This window comes from Peromyscus eremicus, chromosome 14 (assembly GCF_949786415.1).
Source record: "Peromyscus eremicus chromosome 14, PerEre_H2_v1, whole genome shotgun sequence".
NCBI lineage: Eukaryota > Metazoa > Chordata > Mammalia > Rodentia > Cricetidae > Peromyscus > Peromyscus eremicus.
The window spans coordinates 46,925,023-46,944,747 of NC_081430.1; the positions used below are offsets into that span (position 1 = coordinate 46,925,023).

General features: G+C 38.0%; 1 protein-coding gene across 1 annotated transcript in view; it reads right to left on the bottom strand.

Annotated features, from left to right (window-relative positions):
* The window catches only part of Eml5 (EMAP like 5), a 120,278-nt gene that overhangs the window by 38,009 nt on the left and 62,544 nt on the right, over positions 1-19,725 (bottom strand). The window contains exons 20-27 of the mRNA XM_059279779.1: positions 19,363-19,490; positions 14,236-14,377; positions 8,193-8,345; positions 6,992-7,123; positions 5,188-5,276; positions 4,002-4,178; positions 1,912-2,113; positions 1,170-1,296 (exon numbers count right to left, since the gene is read on the bottom strand). Of these exons, the coding sequence (XP_059135762.1) occupies positions 1,170-1,296; positions 1,912-2,113; positions 4,002-4,178; positions 5,188-5,276; positions 6,992-7,123; positions 8,193-8,345; positions 14,236-14,377; positions 19,363-19,490 (1,150 nt within the window). The remainder of the gene's footprint in view (positions 1-1,169; positions 1,297-1,911; positions 2,114-4,001; positions 4,179-5,187; positions 5,277-6,991; positions 7,124-8,192; positions 8,346-14,235; positions 14,378-19,362; positions 19,491-19,725) is intronic.

The window sequence follows — 19,725 nt, forward strand, 5'->3', positions numbered from 1 at the left end:
TGCCAGCAGTGAGTCCTCAGAGTGCCTCGGGGTCTCCTTCCCCATTATTAGGTGCGGTCACCCCTAACTTCATCCCTGGCCCTGACTATTAGGCCCTCATTTCATGTTTTCATGTTTTCCATCAAACACGAATTTCTCATGGCAAAGTTTCCTTCATGATAGCCGTCTCTGGAAGTCGCTGCTACCCCACCCACCACTACCTCTGTTTCTCACTGTTTCTGGACAACGTCTTTTATTATTTCTTAAAACCTCTTCACTTGTGGAGTCTATACCATAGGCTTGTTTGTTCTGTTTGTGATTCTGAGACTAGAGCCCAGGCCTGAGGTGTGCTGGCAAGTGCTCTCTCACTGAGCTACACATCCAAATCCCAAATGCCTCTTCACTGTTCTCCATCCTTGACTTGGAATACACTTGGCCAAATTCCCTTCTTAGCAAAGACTTTACTAGACAGTTCCCTGCTGGGCTGGGGAGACAGCTCTGTCAGTAATGTGCTTGCCTTACAAGCATGAGCACTTAAGTTCAATCTTCAGAACCCATGTCAAAAAAAACCCAAAAAACAGGTGTTAGCCCTGAGACTTCCTGGTCAGCCAGACTTGTCTGTCTACTTGGGGATTTCCAGCCCAGCGAGAGACTTTGCCTCAAAACAAACAAAGGACAGCTCCTGAGAAACAGCAGCCAACAGCCATGCTCTGTCTCTGACCTGCACCAGCACTTGTGTTCATGTACAGTTACCCAAACATGTACTTGGATGTGTATACAGAAACACACGAGAGTTTTCTTTTCATAAAATTGCTCTGCATGTGTTGATTCTCTATCAAGATCAGTAATTTCCATTAAAGAAATTCCACTTCAATTCATCTTTTGGGTACATTTTTTGAAATAGTAATAGCTGAGCCTTCATTGAGGGCTTTTAGAGACTGAGTCACACCTTATCTCCTCCCCAATCTATCACACACTTATGAAAGTCAGAAAATAATATTAATCAAATCATAGTAACTTTACATATAGACAGTGTAAACACCAAGAGTACTTAAGGACATTTTCTAACAGTAGTTCACAACTGCAGAAATGAATACTACTAGTAGCTTCTACAGGAAATCCATTTAAATATAATTCAATTTTTTATATCAGTATCATTTCTCTTACCTAACTTTAAACTTTCTTATTACCTTTCATCAACTGATGGCTCCTTTTGCTGCAAATGAGGCTTGACTCCCAGCATTGGGCGAATATTAGTTGATAAGGCTCTGATGGTGTAACTAATTTCATTCTCTCTTGTCACATCACTGTCATAGCCTAGCATCAAAACAGAATGTTACTAAGTGATAATAAGGTGATCAATTATGTTCTTATAAATTCAACCTCTTCCAACAGTATAAAATAAATTGTTAAAGCCACATTACTAAATATGCTACTAGAAAAATTTATGTGAAGACTATTTAATAATATGTAATGATATCTACAAATTATCACTAATTGTACATTGCTACAAGCTACAAAGATGAGTTCGATCACCTCATTTTTATTAAAAATATTATGTACATAAGTGCATAATTATACTAGTAAATATCTTCAACTGTGTGGATGATTAAATTATTCATCCTGTGTTCTTATAATTACTGATATTACTGACATATTAAGAAAACAAAAATTATCTTAAAATATAAAGCTCAATAACATAAAGGCTTTTAACAGCACTTAAAGTATTATTGGCTGTCTTACAGATAGTAACTATCCAAGTAATCAATACACACCAGTTATAAATCACAAAAACAATTTTGTTGTAAACTGACCCAAACACTAATAACACAATTGTTCAAACACTATTATTATTTATTTTTAACTTCTGTAGTTTAAATCAGTAGAGCTATTTTTTATATATTTTTGTTAAAATGTTTTAAAATGATATACCTCCATCTTCTTCAGAATCTATATCAGACTCTTCACTATCACAAGACTTTTTTTCTCGATAGCTCTCCATTTCGTTTGTCCATACCATTAAAGACATATCTGCACCTCCCAGGGTAACCAGCATGCTGTCATCATAAGTCCAGCGAACATTTGTGACATGTGTACTATGAGCCACATACTTCTTAAACTTTGCAAATTTTCCCTGAAAATAAAATGAAGTCAAACATTCTTTCTGAACTCTGGCACTGAAACTTTTGTTTTTAAAGTTTGAGAGATATATATATATATAATATGGACACACACAATCATATGTCACTTCAATTCACTGTGCTTTCTTTGATAAATACTACATACACATAGTTTGTTTCTTTCTTTTGTCCTCTGGTATTTCACACCTACTAAGTAGGCAATAGGTACTCTACTATAGAGAACTTACATAGTAGAAGAGTTCTACTATAGAGAACTCTTAAGTTATAGACCTAGGAAAGATTAGTTATGCAAGTAAATTTGAGATCAATAAACTATAAGCAGGTTTTAAGTGAACATCTTTTCAAAGTTGTTAAAATAAAGTTTCTTAAATAAAAAAAGCATATGTGTCAGGGAGGTGGTTCAGCAGGTAAAGGTGCTTGCTGCCAAGTCTGATGTGAATGTGATCTCTAGAAGCCATACTGAAGGAGAGAACCAACTTCAGCAAATATCTTCAGACCTCCATGTGCCATGGTACACACATGCTCACACACATACATGCATGTGTGAATATATACCCACCCACCCCCCACATTCAAATAAATTAAAAAATGTGAAAACTTTATTTAAAGTAAGTAAAACATAGTGAGTAGCAAAATCAGTGAGTTCTCTGGGGGGAAAAAAGACAATGAAAATTAGAGGGCTGGTGAGATGGCTGAGCAGACAAAGGAACTTGTGGCCAAGCCCAGTTACTGGAGTTGAGTCCTCACAAGCACTTGGTGGAAGGAGAGAACCGACTCTCCAAGTGTCCTCTGGCCCCCATATGGATGCAGGCCATGAGGCACATATGCTCCTCCCCACAAATAAATGTAATAAAGACCCTCCTTTTTTAAGTTAAGGAGGAGAAATCTGTCTTCAAAGCATAGAGTTTCTCTAAGATTGTGTGCTTCTTGCTACAGCGAGCTCTCCCTTCCTCTCCTCCCTTCTCCTATCAGGGATCAAACAGGCTGCGTAAGCTCCATATTATGATCAAAATTCCCAGGTCTGGGATGTTTATTTGATTGCCTGAGTTCCCAATAAGAAGTTTTAAACCTATATTTTCATTTCAGTGAGTATCTAAAAATGCTGATATGGGCAGCTGAGGTTACCATGAGCCAAATACCATGATATTATTTTAGCACCCACTTCAAATTTTGTTTATGTTCATATTGATGCTAGGTTACAACATATAACTTAATATGTGATAGTTAGGAAGTAAATGCACTTGTACTACACATACAGGTTTTATTTTTGTAGTAAGCAGAGCCTGATGTTTCACAGTGGTGTGAACAGAGGTTAGTAAAAAAGAAAAATGAATTGAAAATCAAACAACACTGCCTAGGTTATGGAGCACTGTAAAGAATCTGTACTATCTGGTTTCAGAAAAAAAAATCATCACATTAAGTCAGTGTTATTTAATTTTATTTAAATATTTAATATTTAATTGCCTTATTTTCTAATATAAAACCTACATTTATAAAGCTTATATTGACTCCTAATGATATATATTTAAGTTATATCTATACTTATAATTAATTATAAAATTTATTTAATAGTGGCTAAAGAAATGTTGAGGGAAGGATATTTGTATATTTAATAATGAAAACCACTACACAATATACCATATAAACAAGGCACTGTATAATACATAACATACAAACCAAGCCACAGTTTAGTAAACTATAATACTTATTTTAGATAAAAGCTATAAATATGATGCCAAGAATAGGGAACACAATTCCAAACCTGTGGTGATATAACATTACTTACTATGCATGCATTATTAATATTAAAACAGTGAAATTTATATTACCTTCACAATTTCATTACAATGATCATTAGATAAGTTAAAGAAAAACACATACTTTAGCTGGGTATCTAAACAGCTTCACGAATCCCAAATCATCCCCTGTCGCTAGGACCATTTTGTCACTGGTGAGACAAGAGGCAGTTACATCTGTGACTTCTCCAATTATTGGCCAAATTCCCTCACAACATAAACCAAGTACACTTGTCCATGATGCCCAACTAATTTTTTCCACCTAAAAATATAAAAACATGCTGTAAGTTTCTAATACTTAGTAGGGCAAGTCTGAACCCTTCTCTATCACTGTATAAGATTTAACAGGAAAACTGCTAAATCCTTAGTTGGTTATATAGTTCCCCAGCCCCACTACCCTCAGAGAATTGAATTTCAACATAATATTATTCAGGACATACTTGCTATATACATACTATGTGTCCTAGCTGCTGAGCAACAGTGATAAGTAAAACTGATTCTTTCCACAGATTAGCCAAAACAATGCTTACTATGCATCTAAATCTCTATTAATGTATCATAAACATATTTTCCAATCAGTTTAGAAATTAAGAACTCTGAGAGACTCTTTCTTTATTAAGCCCCTTTCACATTAAGTTTGCTGAGCATCTCTTCCTAGGTCATGCCAAATTAGTGATATTATCAGACACAAAAATTGAGAATAATACTCTTTCCTTCCTCCCTCCCAATCTCTCCTCCACCCCACCCTCTCACCCTCACATATACCTGCCAGAACAAACATCTTAGGTACACAGTCTTCAAAAGATGTCATACACACAGTACTTCAAAGGAGATGGCACATTCTCTCTTACCAGGGGATGCTTCTTGTCCTTTTAGGACAGTGATTTGAGTGCAGCTAAGTATACAAGTTCTTATATTCTTTTCATTTTCTTTTTTGAGACAGGGTCTCACTGTGTAAACACTGACAAGCCTAGAACTCACTCTGTACACCAGGCTGGCCTTGAATTCATAGAGATTCGCCTACCTCTGCCTCCCAAGGGCTGGGATTAAAGGTATGCACCATCAGGCTTGGATTCCTTGTTTTCAAAAGTCTCTTTCGTTTACCCATCTAGGTATCTATGTAGCCCAGTAAAACAAACCCACCCACAGACCTATCCAAACAACGTGAGAATGGATGGTCATCACACTAGCTAAATGACAGGAAGGAGGCCTCAGCTTTCCAACCAATGTCAATCATAGAAGCATCACTACAAGCATCACCATCTTCCTACCTCCACACTGGGGATAGTTTGCTTTTTTCCTCTGGGAGCTTCAAAGAATAGCTGCTCTTTAGCACCAGTGTTGACCTGTAAAAGCTTTCCTTAAAAGAAAAAAATTTAAAGTTACAGATATATTAAACACATAAATACAAATATTGTGAGTCTGAACTGAAATTCTCAGAAAGAAAACAAAACGTAAGAAGTGATACACATCTCATAGGCAGATCAGAACTTGTGTAATTCTCTAGGGAGAGCGGAAATTTTCTGGTCTGGGGACAAGTTATCATGGGTTAGCTTTAGTCCCCCAAGTAGTCATTTACTACTCATCTTTGCGTGTGACCTAGTATGCTGGCCACTGTTAATTAGGTAAGCCCTTTTAGAATATTCAGAGCCCTAGCGTCCACCAACCCAAAGACTAATGCTTGCAGCCAGCAGCTGAGGCCTTAAACAGAGCTTCCTCTCTGCATAACCCATCTATCTTGTCTACACACAAATGTATTTTTTAAATGTCTTGATTTATAACTTTCCTTGCTTTTTGATTATGAAAACTTCATATAAGTGTTACTACCTTGGAATATGGTATTTGGGGAACCCGAGTCTGTTTTCCTAGGCCATGGCCACTCATATTTGGCTCCAGAACAAGCAATCTCTTACGCCCTATGAAGTGACAGCTTTGTTTCCATGATATTTACCTGTATTTTTACAGGAAAACTTAGGTTTGAGGACTGTAATTTAGGCCATTCAAAAGGCTGAGACTAGAGCAGTGGACTCACAAATTCAAGGACTGCATGGACTACAGAGTGAATTCAAGGCAAACCTGTGGGATTAAGTGAGACCCTGTCTGAAATTACAAAATCAGAAATAGGGTAGGGACAAAGCTCAGTGTTAGAGCATTTGACTAGCATGTGCAAGGCCCTAGGTCAGCTTCCTCTATAGTGAATATATTAACATCATTTCATTCTCTTAATTCCCATATAATTAAATAATTTCATTCATAAAAGGCTTATTTTTATGTTGGCAGATAGATAAAAACTATTTTAGTTGCTATTCACATTAAAAAGAAACTTGACACCAAGCAGTGGTGGTGCACGCTTTTAATCCTAGCACTTGGGGGGCAGAAGCAGGCGGCTCTCTGTGAGTTTGAGGCCAGCCTGGTCTACAGAGTGAGATCCAGGACAGGAACCAAAACTACACAGAGAAACCCTGTCTTGAAAAAACCAAAAAAAAAAAAAAAAAAAAAAAGAAACTTGAAACATTTTTTATTTGTTAAAATTGCTTCCAATTTTTTAAAAGTACAAGTGAACCATTTAAGGATATGTGAGAAGTCTTAAGTTATAATAAGAAATTTACAAAATTGAAAATGTGAGATATCCTTTAAAATGAGGGCATTTAAAATATTTAACATTTTTCTAAAATTTTCAAAGCATTATATGCTATGCATTCTGCAAAGAAGTACTCATTGAATACTATGCCATAAGATTACAATGATTTTTAGAAAACATATAGTATATTACATAATGGAAGAAATACTTTTAAAATCTTCACTAACATATCTATTTCCAAATTTGAAATGTGTGAAATTCACCTGACAAAAATCAGGACATTATGGATAAATTTCTTTCTCATATAAAATTTAATTACTTTAAAATTAACTTCTTAACATCTACTGTATTCTCATCTGATATATATTAGATGAACTACTGAAAAGTCTAAACTTCTGCAGTGTTCACCTTGGACTGAATCATGCCTGTTCCTCTAAAGAGCTACACTAGAGCACATGAAGCTCTTGTCGATATTAAGTCACACACAGTCTTACCTCTAGTGTCCCAGTCAATGTGGGTGATGTAGCTGGTAGCTCCTTTGCATATTCCCACTCGTTTGCTACTCACCACATTGTATATATCTATAAAGTTGTCATGGGATGCCACAGCTAGGTATTTCCCAGAACCTACAACGGAAACATTGGGAGGCGTTTTTAACTCTGCAACTACAGGTAACTTTACTTATCTTTTGGGGGAAATCTTAAGTGTCCCATAAGTTACATTATAATCAGACATAAATGTTGATATCAAATAACAATAGATTTCTTCAAGAATATTAATAAAAAATGAAGTACATTTTCTTAGTATACACATTAGTTCAGTGGACAGAAAATTCTAAAGAGTCATGTATGATCCAATTTTAATACAATCAATCCTTCCAAAAAAATCCTGCTAAGTTTGAGAGGAAATGGACATTAAATCAACATAAGAAATTTTGTCTTATCATTAGTAATTCCTACATCATAGTTGGCTCTGTAGCAGACAATTAATCAAAGAAATTGGTGACCTAAAGTAATGCAATTTCAAAAGCATTACGATATCAAAAAGTAGTTATCTGGCCGCTTTGATTTACAAACATAAAAGCTGAAGTCCACCTAAGCATCCTGGCCCCAAGTCATTTGGAAAATTAGTGGCATAAGGATTAAGATTAAACAAGACATTTGTACCTGCCAAGCGCAGGGCTTTCACACCTCACCCCACTGCCCAATCAAAAAGTAAAACTCTGGGGCTGAAGAGGTGGTCAATGGTAAGAGTGCTTGCAATGAAAACATGAGGATTTAAGTCTGGATCTTCACACCCATGTGAAAAGCTGGGCATGGTTATACCCTGTGACCCCGACACTGTTGGAGATAGAGACAGGAGTACTGTTGACCTTGCCACTTAACCTAGCTTCGAGTTCAGTAAAGGACTTTGTCGTAATGAACTAAAGGGGATGATGATTGAGCAGGACACCTAACTCTGTCCTCTACAAGTATACGTGCAAATATACCACAAACTGAAAAACCACATTTGTCGCGCGCGCGCGCGCACACACACACACACACACACACACACACAGAGTGAGAGAGACAGAGACAGAGAGAAAGAGACAGTATGGCCTGAGATAAAGTAAGTTAGAAAATTATTACTCATTGATACATTTACTCACTGCTAGATGGGTACTAATAATCAAATACAATTTCAATGCAATCTCACCAGGTGAAAACTGGATATCTGAAATAATATCTTTTCTGTGGTGGAAGGACACAAGATCCTCCAGAGTGTCTGCATTTGCCATTAAGAAGCTTCCATCGTTGAGACCTACAGCTAAGGCTTTTCCATCAGGGGAAAAGCAGCAGCACCTCCCACCTGAAAGAGAAGGAAAGCATCAGGGAATTTCTTGTCACATACACATGGTTAAGGTATGTGCTTTAAGGACCTCTAATTATACAGAGAAACCTGTATTTATTATGGCCTCAAATAAACATAAAAGGAAGTCAAGAAATTCTGCTAAAACAAACTAGCTTCTAACCTTAACAAAAACGTAGTTATTTCACTTAATACAAAGGTGAAGAAAAAGAAAGAGAATTTTTAACTAATAAAAAGCCAAAGACCTAAGTGAAGATTGGGGGTGGGAGTGGGAGGCAAGGCCATCTTTGTAAACAATGCTTCAGAAATAAAAAAGGATACTAGGCAATTATTAGTTTAAGCTAGGAAGATCTGTTTCAAAACTATATGTGAGTAATAGTAATACTGTTTATTATTAATGATGTTACTATTTATTTCAAAAGGGGCCAGGCTACATTGATAAATATCTCTCTAGATAATAATGGGCTTAACCTAACAGCACGACATATGGCAAGCATAGGCAAAACCCTAAAGCTTTCGGTACTAGCATATAATCTGAGGGAGGGATGAGGCTGTTACAGAATGAAAAATCAGACTGAACTGGGAATAAGTAACCATCTAATTATCAAACATACATTGGTAATGAAGAAATCTAGGAACGATGGCTGCAACTTAAGAGTCAAGAGAAAGTGATGACCTAGAGCGAGGTGGCAGCAGTGAAGGAACAGGAATGGGCTAGTATGGAGACAGACCTGGTAGGACTTGAGTAAGGGCTGTGGAGTAAGAGAAAAAGACAAAGTCCACATGCAACAGTCATGTCATTTACTGAGATGGGTACATGTGTTATGTACCCCTTCAGTTAAGGGTGCCTAGAAGAAACTCAATGGAAGACATGATGAAAGCCATCTGCCATATATTAACACTTGTCGGGAGGACAAGCTAGAGGTACAAACAGGGGAGGTGACAGTATGCAGGTGGTGGTTATAAACATGAATCTGGATAGAATTTGTCATTTATTACCAGCCAACCCCAAATCCATTCTTCTTTTCCATGCTATAATATTAAAGCTGAAACCTGTAGATACTTTTGCTTTGTCAGCCAACTTGATTTTGGCCAAGAACGGTACTGTGGCAGGAAAGCCATTAATGAGAGACTCTACAGATAACTCAGTCATCTCCTTTGGGAACTTTCCACAAGCTTTGTCCAGGAACCCTAAACTGCTACTTGACATGACAGAGCTGAAACCTGTTATCCTGTGACCTGAGCCTCTGGCCAAGACTGTGTTGGTTAGTTTGTCAACTAGACACAAGCTAGAATCATCTGAGGAGAGGGAACCTCAACTGAGAAGATGCTGCCATCAGATTGGCCTGTGTGCAAGCCTGTGGGGGCATTTTCTTGGCTGATGATTGGCATGGGGGGCCCAGACCACTGTAGGTGGTGCCAGCCCTGAGCAGGTAGCTCTGGGGTGTGTAAGAAAGCAGGCTGAGGAAGCCAGGAGGAGCAAGTCAGTAAGCAGCACTCCTCCATGGATCTTGCTTCAGTTCTTGCTCTAACTATTCTTCCCTATGGACCCCAGCTGTGAGCAGAAATAACCTTTTTTTTCTCTCCAGCTTACTTTTGGTCATGGACTTTATTACAGTAACAGAAATCAGACTAGGACAAGAATGAATTTGATTGTTCAGGACTGCTCTTATTTACTTGACTATGATTTGCACGGCCGAAATTGTACAACTGGAAATTGCATGCACAATAGGGCTCATATGGTCCCCAACACTGCATAGCAGCCAATGTGGACTGCCCTCCTTTTACATGGTATGAATTACATGCCAGGAAACTGCACACAAAGCAGCTCAACCCAACCACACAAGGACTTTAAACTGCAGACATCTTTCCACAGCCTTATATTGCAGATAGTATTCTAGTTTCTGCCCAGTGTGCTGCCCTTGCCGAACATTCAATGCACTATTCTTCCCATTGCACAATTCCTTCTCCACTAGTGGAGTCCCTGGTCCACTACCACAGGGAAACTGCAAGGCCAAAACTCAAGAAAGGGACTTTGCTTCTTTCTTCTAGAGTAGTGGGGCCAGCAGATGGATTTATAGGTACTGAGGTGGGGCTGTGGATGACTGTGCTATCACAGCAGAAGCTTTGCTAGACTGGCCATGGTCCACACACTCTGGGAAAGTCCTTCACCACTGGCAGGAGGCACAGGGTGTAGTGGCATCAAGGCCCTCTCCTCGAAGGAGATCTGAATTTCTCCTGAGAAGGCCGGTGCTTCTTCCTGTTCATTCCTTTGTCATTGTCCACTGTCTTTCCAGTGCATCTGCTTTCTTCACTCGTTCCTTTAGACCCTCCAGAATCCTCTCTATGCCTTTTAGTAAATAACTGCCTTTTAATAGTTATCACTTTGTAACCTTTGACCTGAGCAGTCTGAGTCCTTGCCCATGAAATGCCAGTAGTTGAAAGCACACACAAGCACCACAATTAGCCAAGTTATCTCCAGCTGCTGACTGTGATGACTGTCCACTTAAGGCCTTGGGGAGCCCAAGTGTCTGGTGCCTATGAACAATGTGCTGATGATGATTACAAGAAAGGTGATGTGCAAGAGATTCTGAACACATGAATCATTTATAGAGAGAAGTAACCAGCTCAGGTCTTTTTTTTTTTTTAATATTTTTTTAATTTTACTAGCCCAGGCTGGCTTCGAACTCGTGATCCTCCTGCCTCTGCCTCCTTCAGCAAATCCTACCGGCGTGCGCCACCACAACCGGCCCAGCTCAGGTCTTAAGTGTTCAGCACTAGCTGGAATTATTAAAGTTCCCATAGCAAGTTTAAAAGAATCCCTGACACCCAATGGTCCATAAAAATTAAACACAAATTTAACTTTGTGGATAAATTATAATGTCAGTTTAATTACACAGCCTCACCACATTTCTTCTATGAAAATTAGGACACTGAAATGGGAACTCTGAAATTTGGATGTGAACATTTGGTTGGACTCTGACAAGATTTGAGATTTCAAATTTCTACATAATTCTAAGACTCCCTTGCCAACACACATTTGTTTGTTTCGGTATCTGAGAAGTCTAACCTGGCGCAGCTGCTTTGTAAAGAAATGCTCATCTTTCTGAGGAACTCTCAGAATCACCCTGTGTTGTCTGTCACTAGACTCACAGCTTGAGTCAAAATAAGGCGGTCTCTCGAGCAGTGCTCCTCAACCTGTCACAACCCCTTTGGGGCCAAATGACCCTTCACATGAGTTGCATACCAGATATCCTGCCTATCAGGTATTTACATTATGCTTCGTATCAGTAGAAAAATTACAGTTATGAAGTAGCAACTAAAGTAATTTTATGGTTGGGGTCACCACAACATGAGGAACTGTATTAAAGGTCGCAGCATTAGGAAGGTTGAGAAGCACTGCTCTAGAGCAAAGACAGACAAAAAGATTTTCATGTTTGTAAGCCACAAAATAACCATCAAGACGGTTCAACTCTGCTATAGCAGTACAGTGGCCCAGATGATACCACACAGGGCATGGACGTGATCCGATTCAACTTTATTCTCTGCTGAATGTGGTGGTTTGGTATAACTTTAGCACTCAGGAAGCTGAGGCAGGAGGGACAGACAGAGAGAACAAAACATCCTTCATGACCAGAAGAGAGGAGGAGGTGGGCTCAAGCTGATGCGATCCACAGGTTTGAAGCAGGATACCAAAACAGAAAACATTATGGGATCGTGAGAATGAAAAGGGTCCCTTGCCCCAGAGACCCCTTGAAGCCTCTTGCCAGCTAAGAAGCAAAAATTCCAACACAATGGATCATATTTGCTCAAAAGGCTGTCAACATAGAGACAATGTTTCTTGTATTTATAAATACTTTCAAATAAGAATGTTGAAATACCAATGAACTAAGTTTAAAGCCTAAGATGGTATGATCTCAACTAAAGCTTTACTGTTTTCCCAGATGCCTATGGGAAACTCAAACAAGACTATTGCTTCTACCTTCCTACATCCCTGTGACCTAAACATTTATCTTATGGATTGTTATCCTGTCAGGTCCCTTGGGAATCTCCCTATGATTATAACATTTCTTAGCAACTCTCTGAACATAATAGCTTCAAACTCTCCAAAATGGCATATATGGCTGCTGAAAAAACAATGAAATGTAACTGTCTTTGAGAAAGCCCACAAGCATGCTCTTGGGTGTGACTTCTGAACTGCCCATCTCTTAACCCCCCGTGCTTAAATCATACTAAAATCTCTTCATAAAACACAACTCTATTTCATACTAGCTCCTCTTGAAAACATTTTTTTTTTCTGCAGCAGGAATGTGTGAAAAGATTTGTGCCACCTATTCATGTACACTACTTCCAATTTCCATATCCTTCTAAGCCTTGTATTTTATATGCCATTTTGTTCCTGGCAATGGGGACAGAGAAACAAAACTCTACACTGTCACCCTTGGTAGCCTGAGAAATTATTTTCAGAGACGTCTACTTGGGCAAACCCATGAATCTTGCCTTTGATGCAAAAAAATAATGACAATTATTAAAATGAGCCAACAGATTAATTAATGGGTGGGAGAGAACTTACATAAGGATAGTTCATCCCTAGAGATCTACAGTGATGTGGGGCTACAGAGAAAGACACGGAATGACAGCAAGAATTCAAAAACAGAAATTCCATAAAAATTCAGAATTGATTATAATTAAAAACTAAAACTACAGGAGACTAGAGCTTTTGTTTTGTTTTTGCTTTTGAGATGGGATCTTACTGTACAGCCTAGGCTAGCCTAAAACTTGAAATCATATCACCTCTACTGAGATTACAGGTGGCCAACAGCATTCCAGCAAAAGAAGCTGTTAATAGGAACTTTACAATGTTTCAAGTACAAAAGGCTGGTAAATATTCAGAATATATTCATTTCTCAGACTTTCAAGAACATAAACATTAATGTATTATGTATATTGTATATGTATACTTGTTTGCTCTCTGATTGCTATAAAATTGAGTCATTTGTCAAATTTTTTTTCTTATGAGAGCCTACTTCCATCACTGTCTCATAATTAACTTCGCATGACATCAGTAATCTAATTATATTAACTTAAACAATTGTCACAAATACTACCAGGTGTTATGGCTCATACCCTTAATCCCAGCACTAAAGAGACAGAGGCAGGTGGATCTCTGTGAACTTGAGGCTGGCCTAATCTATACAGAGTTTGAGGCCAGCTAGGAAGACACAGTGAGATTTTGTCTCAAAAAAGAGAAGGTTCACACATATCTCTTTCAAATTAGGAAAACAAACTTCCTCTCTTGAACTAATGCTAAATAAAATAAAGATAACTAAACAAGAATATTTAAACCAAAAGTATAGAATCATGAGTTCTGCCTATAACCTAATGCAAAGAAGTACTCCTAACTGGCAGACAATTTTTTAATATTAACACAAAATAAAAGATCACAAACTCAGGAAGCATAAAGCAGGACGGATCCAAGTAAACCCAGATACATGTCCAATGCTGTTAACTACAGAACTGTAAGGAAAAGCAAAAGAGAGCAGTAGAACCTGAATAATACCATCTACACCAAGAGTTCCGGAAGCAATTACTAGAATTCAAAACTGAGTCAACTAACAAAATAAGTTCATACTATAGGACCAGTGAGGGCAATACTTCACTCCAATTGGTATTACACTGTTAAAGAGAAGTTAAACAACATTAATAAAACTGAATAGAACCACCCTGCCTTGAACATCCCCCATGACCCTGCCCTTGGAATGTCATGAGTTCAGCCTAAGGAAGATAAAGGAATTTCCAACAATCCTTTACAAGAGACAATCTATGGCTACTTGTGAATGTCAGAAGATTGTGACAGCTTAATCTTTGTTGAAGTCTGAGAGCCTCTTACCCTTTTTCAGTTTCCGGACTGCCAACATACAATGACTAGGAGAGAGATCCCATATTCTTAAGGTTTTATCATCACTTACAGTAGCACAGATGGGCAGGTAAGGATGTGTGGCCAAACCCCACACCTCTCCTTCCATGTGTCCCTATAAAGAAAACACAGTTAATCTCAGTATAATCTGAAAATACATGTATTACATGAGGAGTTCCATAGACACGCTCCATTGAAACTGATAAAAAGAGATCCAAATTTAGTAAAGGCCTGACATGGTTTCAAGGAAATAGAACAAATGAAGGAAATTTTACTAAAGAAAACATGATGGAATTTGGTCAAAACAGTGATGGCATAGGTCCTGGGTTCCAGTCCCTCTTCCCTGATCATGACCCATCCACGTGGAAACCAACACAGACTCTTGCAAGTTGGAGGGCCAGTTTCCCAGGACGGGCAGCGTATCAGTTTCTCATCCTGAACCAGCTGCATGTTGGAGGATAAATGCTTGATGTGCACAGCTGACAAGTGGAAGCTCCTTTTTCCCCAGTCCCTATTCCAGATGTCAAATCCACCTTGAGTGCAGTGCTACTGAGAACAACGAAGCCCCGCTAGAACTCAAGAAGACCCGAGGTCACTGTCTCTTCTCCCACTGCAAAAGAGAGCAGTAGAACCTGGATAATACTTCCTAAAGCATTTACTTCCTAAAGCCTGCAAGACTCAGAGGGCTTCTCCCCTTATACTCAACTCCAGAGTACCCAGACACCTTCTCCTGTCCTCATACTCAACTCCAGAGTACCCAGACACCTTCTCCTGTCCTCATACTCAACTCCAGAAGACCCAGACACCTTCTCCTGTCCTCATACTCAACTCCAGAAGACCCAGACACCTTCTCCTGTCCTCATACTCAACTCCAGAAGACCCAGACACCTTCTCCTGTCCTCATACTCAACTCCAGAAGACCCAGACACCTTCTCCTGTCCTCATACTCAACTCCAGAAGACCCAGAAACCTTCTCCTGTCCTCATACTCAACTCCAGAAGACCCAGGCGCCTTCTCCTGTGTTCATACTTAACTTCAGAGACCTGACTCTGAGATTTTTGCCTCTGGGCAAACTGACTGGTCTATGTTTTCAATTAGCATAGCATCTGAGTTTCCAAACTTGTCCCAATTCCCTTTCATCACAGCCTCCACTGTTCTTGAGAACACATTTAGAGATGACTGTTTTCTGTATTCTGCTGTAAAGTCAGTTTCTTTAAGAAGAGATTAGGAGCTTTTTTTCCCCCTTGACTTTCTTCTTAAACCATGATGCACTAATTCCCAAATCATTTTATAAAGCCTGATACCACAACCAGATAAGAAAAATACAAAGCAATAACCCTTCTAAGCAGGAGTACTAAAATCTTCTATGATATATTAGCAAACAGAATTCATCACATGTAAAAACAATTATACACTGCAACCAGGAAAGCAAGCTGTCAAACCTCAAAATCAATTAATGTAATAAGTATGACAGAATGAAAATGAAAACACCATGAGCATCTTAATAGACATAGAAAAAACATTAGACAAACCCCTCCTGGCCTATAATTTAAACTACTTAATAAATTAGAAATTAATTTATTATTTATTTTATTAATAATTTTATTATAATTTATAATAAATTTATTATAATTTTATTATATCCTCATCTCGGTAAAGAGCATTTGTGAAAAACCTACAGTTTCATTATGAAAAACCTACATGCCTAAACTACTATTACCCAGGAAGCTGAGGCAGGAGGATAGCTGCAAATTCAAGGCCAGCCTAATCTACATAGTGAGTTCCAGATAAGCCAGGACAATCTACAAAACTGTCTCAAAATGAGAAAGGAAGGAAAGGAGAGAGGAAAGAAGGGAGGAAACAAAGAAGGAAAAGAGGGAGGGGGAGGGAAGGAGAGACAGAGGGAGGGAAGGAAGGCGGGATGGAGAAAGGGAGGGAGGGGAGGAGTATCCTATAGTTAACATCATACTTAATGGTGGAAAGCTTAAAGCTCTCCTCAGACCAGGAACAAAAGCAGTAACCCCTGTTCTCACTGCTTATATTCAGTGTTACACTGGAAGTTTTAGCCAGGGCAAGCAGCCAAGAAAAAGAAGTAGCCGCCACCCAGAACTGAGGGTGAATCAGATGACATGATCTTGCACATAAAACATGGTAAAGGGTCTACTGCAACACTGTTAGAACTGCAACACTGTTAGAACTAATAAATGAAATTAGCAAGTCTGTAGGCCCTAAGTTTCCATTCACAGGATGTATACAAAATCAACTGCACTATATCCTAGCAAAGAATGATCTGAAAATAAAATTAGAAAATCCTGTTTAAAATAGCATAAAAAAAAAAAACAGGAAAAAGCTTAACAGACTAAGACTGTATAGTGAAAAGCACAGAACCTTGCTCACCGTAATTTAGGGATCTTAGTGACCAAAGAGCTTTTCGTGTTCATGAGAACCTGACCCCATCAAGACGGGTCCCCAGACTAATCACAGACAGCACTGCTACAAACACTGCTGTCTTTAACATCCTGTTAGGATACACACTCCCATACTCCTTAGTTACTATCAATCTGCGTTTTCTATATTTACGTCACTGAGAGTGTCTCAACACTTTCTTCCTTATTCTTATTTTCTCTTCTAGGTACTTTTTAAAAAGCAGATTTTGTTAAAAAAAATCTTATCAATGTATGGATAATAATCATACAGAATTTGTAATTTATTTAGATCTCATATCTTTATTAAAATGTCATAGTACTCTTATTGTAGGTCTTCCATATTTTAACTATAAAATTACTTGTTATTAGAATAACCAGTGAGAAGGATCAGACAGTGATGGTGTATGCCCCCATGCCTGACAATCTGATTTTGATTCCTACACCCAATGGTGGAAGAAGAGAACTAACACCCCCAAGTTGTCCTCTGACTTCCACCCACATGCCACAGCATGTGCACTGCCCCCCAAATCAATGAATACATGTAAAAAAACAATAAAAAATAAAAATACTGGTTATTGCATAGTATTATTTTATGAATAGCATTTTATGTAATATTTTATTCATATTGCTACTATAAAGAAATACCACTAATTTCTTTGTGTTCATTTTTAAACTCATCATATTATAGAGAGCCTCTTTCAGTTTTAATAATTTTTCAATTTATTAACTCAATACCCAAGGTATATGATTGTTATAGCTGAAGTTACTGCTGTTTTTCTTACTTATTTCTAACAATTAAACCTTTGCTTGACTTGTTTCACTGGATTCACTAAGCTTTTACCTACACACTTAGACAGTAATAGCTAAGGCAAGGCTATCATGAATCCCAATGTCAAGAAGCTACAAAGACATCAAAATCTTACCTTATAATAATATAAAAAATTAATGAGATGGGTTGGGGCATGACTCAGTAGTAGAGTATGTATTCTGTGTGCATGACACCCTGGCCTAAATGCCTAGTATCATTTTTTTTTTCTAAAGAAGTTTTGAGAACAGTTTTACTTAGGAGGCCATCAGGACAGCATCCACACTTTAGGTTACTATGTAACCAACCTGAAAGCCAACATAAATACTAAGATGATTAATAATACTTCTGCTTTACCAAACAGAAGCCACCGATGGACTCCAATCAGAGAATCTGACAATCTCAAACTGCCAATAACGTCAAGCTAAGGTTTAACAATTCTAACCAACCAAATGGATCTCTGTCTTTTGCACCGAGCTGATGAGAGCTTGCTGCCTATACTGAGGCACATCTCCCTAGATCTCTTCTGATTTTGAGTGTGGTCCACTGCACAAATACTTTAGTGCTCAAATAAGTCTATTCAGTTTGTTTTATCTAAAATGTCCTCTCTTTTAAGGTATTTTCATTTCCTCTTTGAGAATGCCATACAAGTATACAATGTATTTTGTTATTTATCCCTCTTTAACTCTTCTCAGTTCCCCACCCCACACAATTTATCTCAATAGACATCATTTATGATGTCTAAATCTTTTTCTATGAAAATTTAAAAAGTAATTCTTCTATATTCACATGTGAGAGTATTTGCAGTAATACCATCTGAAATCTCATAAACAGGTGGAGTACCATGACTAGCCACACATGTAATGTATGACCCAAGGGGGAAAATCATGAGTGTAAGGCCAACCAGAGTTACATTACATAGACACACCTCTCCCTCTCTCCCTTTCTCCTTCCCTCCTTCCCTCCCTCCTTCCCTTCTCTCTCTCTCTCTCTCTCTCTCTCTCTCTCTCTCTCTCTCTCTCTCTCACACACACACACACCCCAGAAACCTTATGATGACTTTAGTATGTTTTTATTTCAAAGGCATATCATGTAATAAGCTATCACTAGTATTAACTATTAGTATTAACAAGCTATCATTAGTACATGTTTTGCCTTTTCCACAATCTCACTTATGGGGTATTAACAATAAATTACTAAATGAAGCATGAGCAGTGCTCTGTGTGTGCTCTTTGGTGTCCTAACAAGAATGAAGCAGAGAATTAAAGACATATGTCTGCATTAACAAAGGAGGCAGAAGCAGAGCAGGGGCAAGCAGATCTCTATGAGTTTGAGGCTGGTCTGGTCTACATGGCAAGTTCCAAATCAGCAGACCACAGTGAGACTCAGTCTTTCAAAAAAGTTTATTTCTGAATTTTCACTAGCTTCTTTTCAATGATAAATATTTTCAGTAATACCATTTTAGTATATAGTCATGCTCTCCTTTTTTACTTCTGTAAGCTATACACCTAAGACATATTTAACCAAAGAGTTTCAGAAAACAAGTATCTTATGTTTAATAATACTCCAAAAAAATCAAAATCAAACATGAAATGAATGTCTGGGTCAAATAAATAACTAGTTTTTGTCCCATTGATTTCATAATTAGTGACAAAGTTTTACTTAAATATTGGTAATAATTCTGTATGAGAACATGTGTATTCATTTACTGACTGCGTCTAGTCATTGAGCTAATTTTCTGAGTCTCCATTGAGACATGTTTCCATAACTCATTTGGCATTGTTTTCACCAGCGTCAATTTTGCTTCTCATATTCTGAAGGAAACATGACCTGCAAAGGAGGAAAAGCACACATCAGTGTTTAAAGTACCTGGACCAGAAGCGTTATTGGGCCACTTTTGTCCACTTCTAATATTTCACCATTCTTTGTGCCAACTAAAATATGACCGTGTCCTAATGATATGGCACGTATAGATGGGTTATCTTCCAAGAGCAGACCTGAAATGTTAAAGGGACAAGCTGTTGTAGGTATGAAGTTAAGATAATTCCAGAATGTATGTTTTTCCACTGATGCTATTTGGGTGGTAAAAATCACTTTATGAAGTTTTTTTATATTTTAGAAATTCTAATAATACACTGTATTTCCTTCCTTCAATTTGTTAATCTCAGAATAAGCATAACAATATAGAATTCCGTTCTACCCAGATCCCACACTACCATTCTGATAACTACT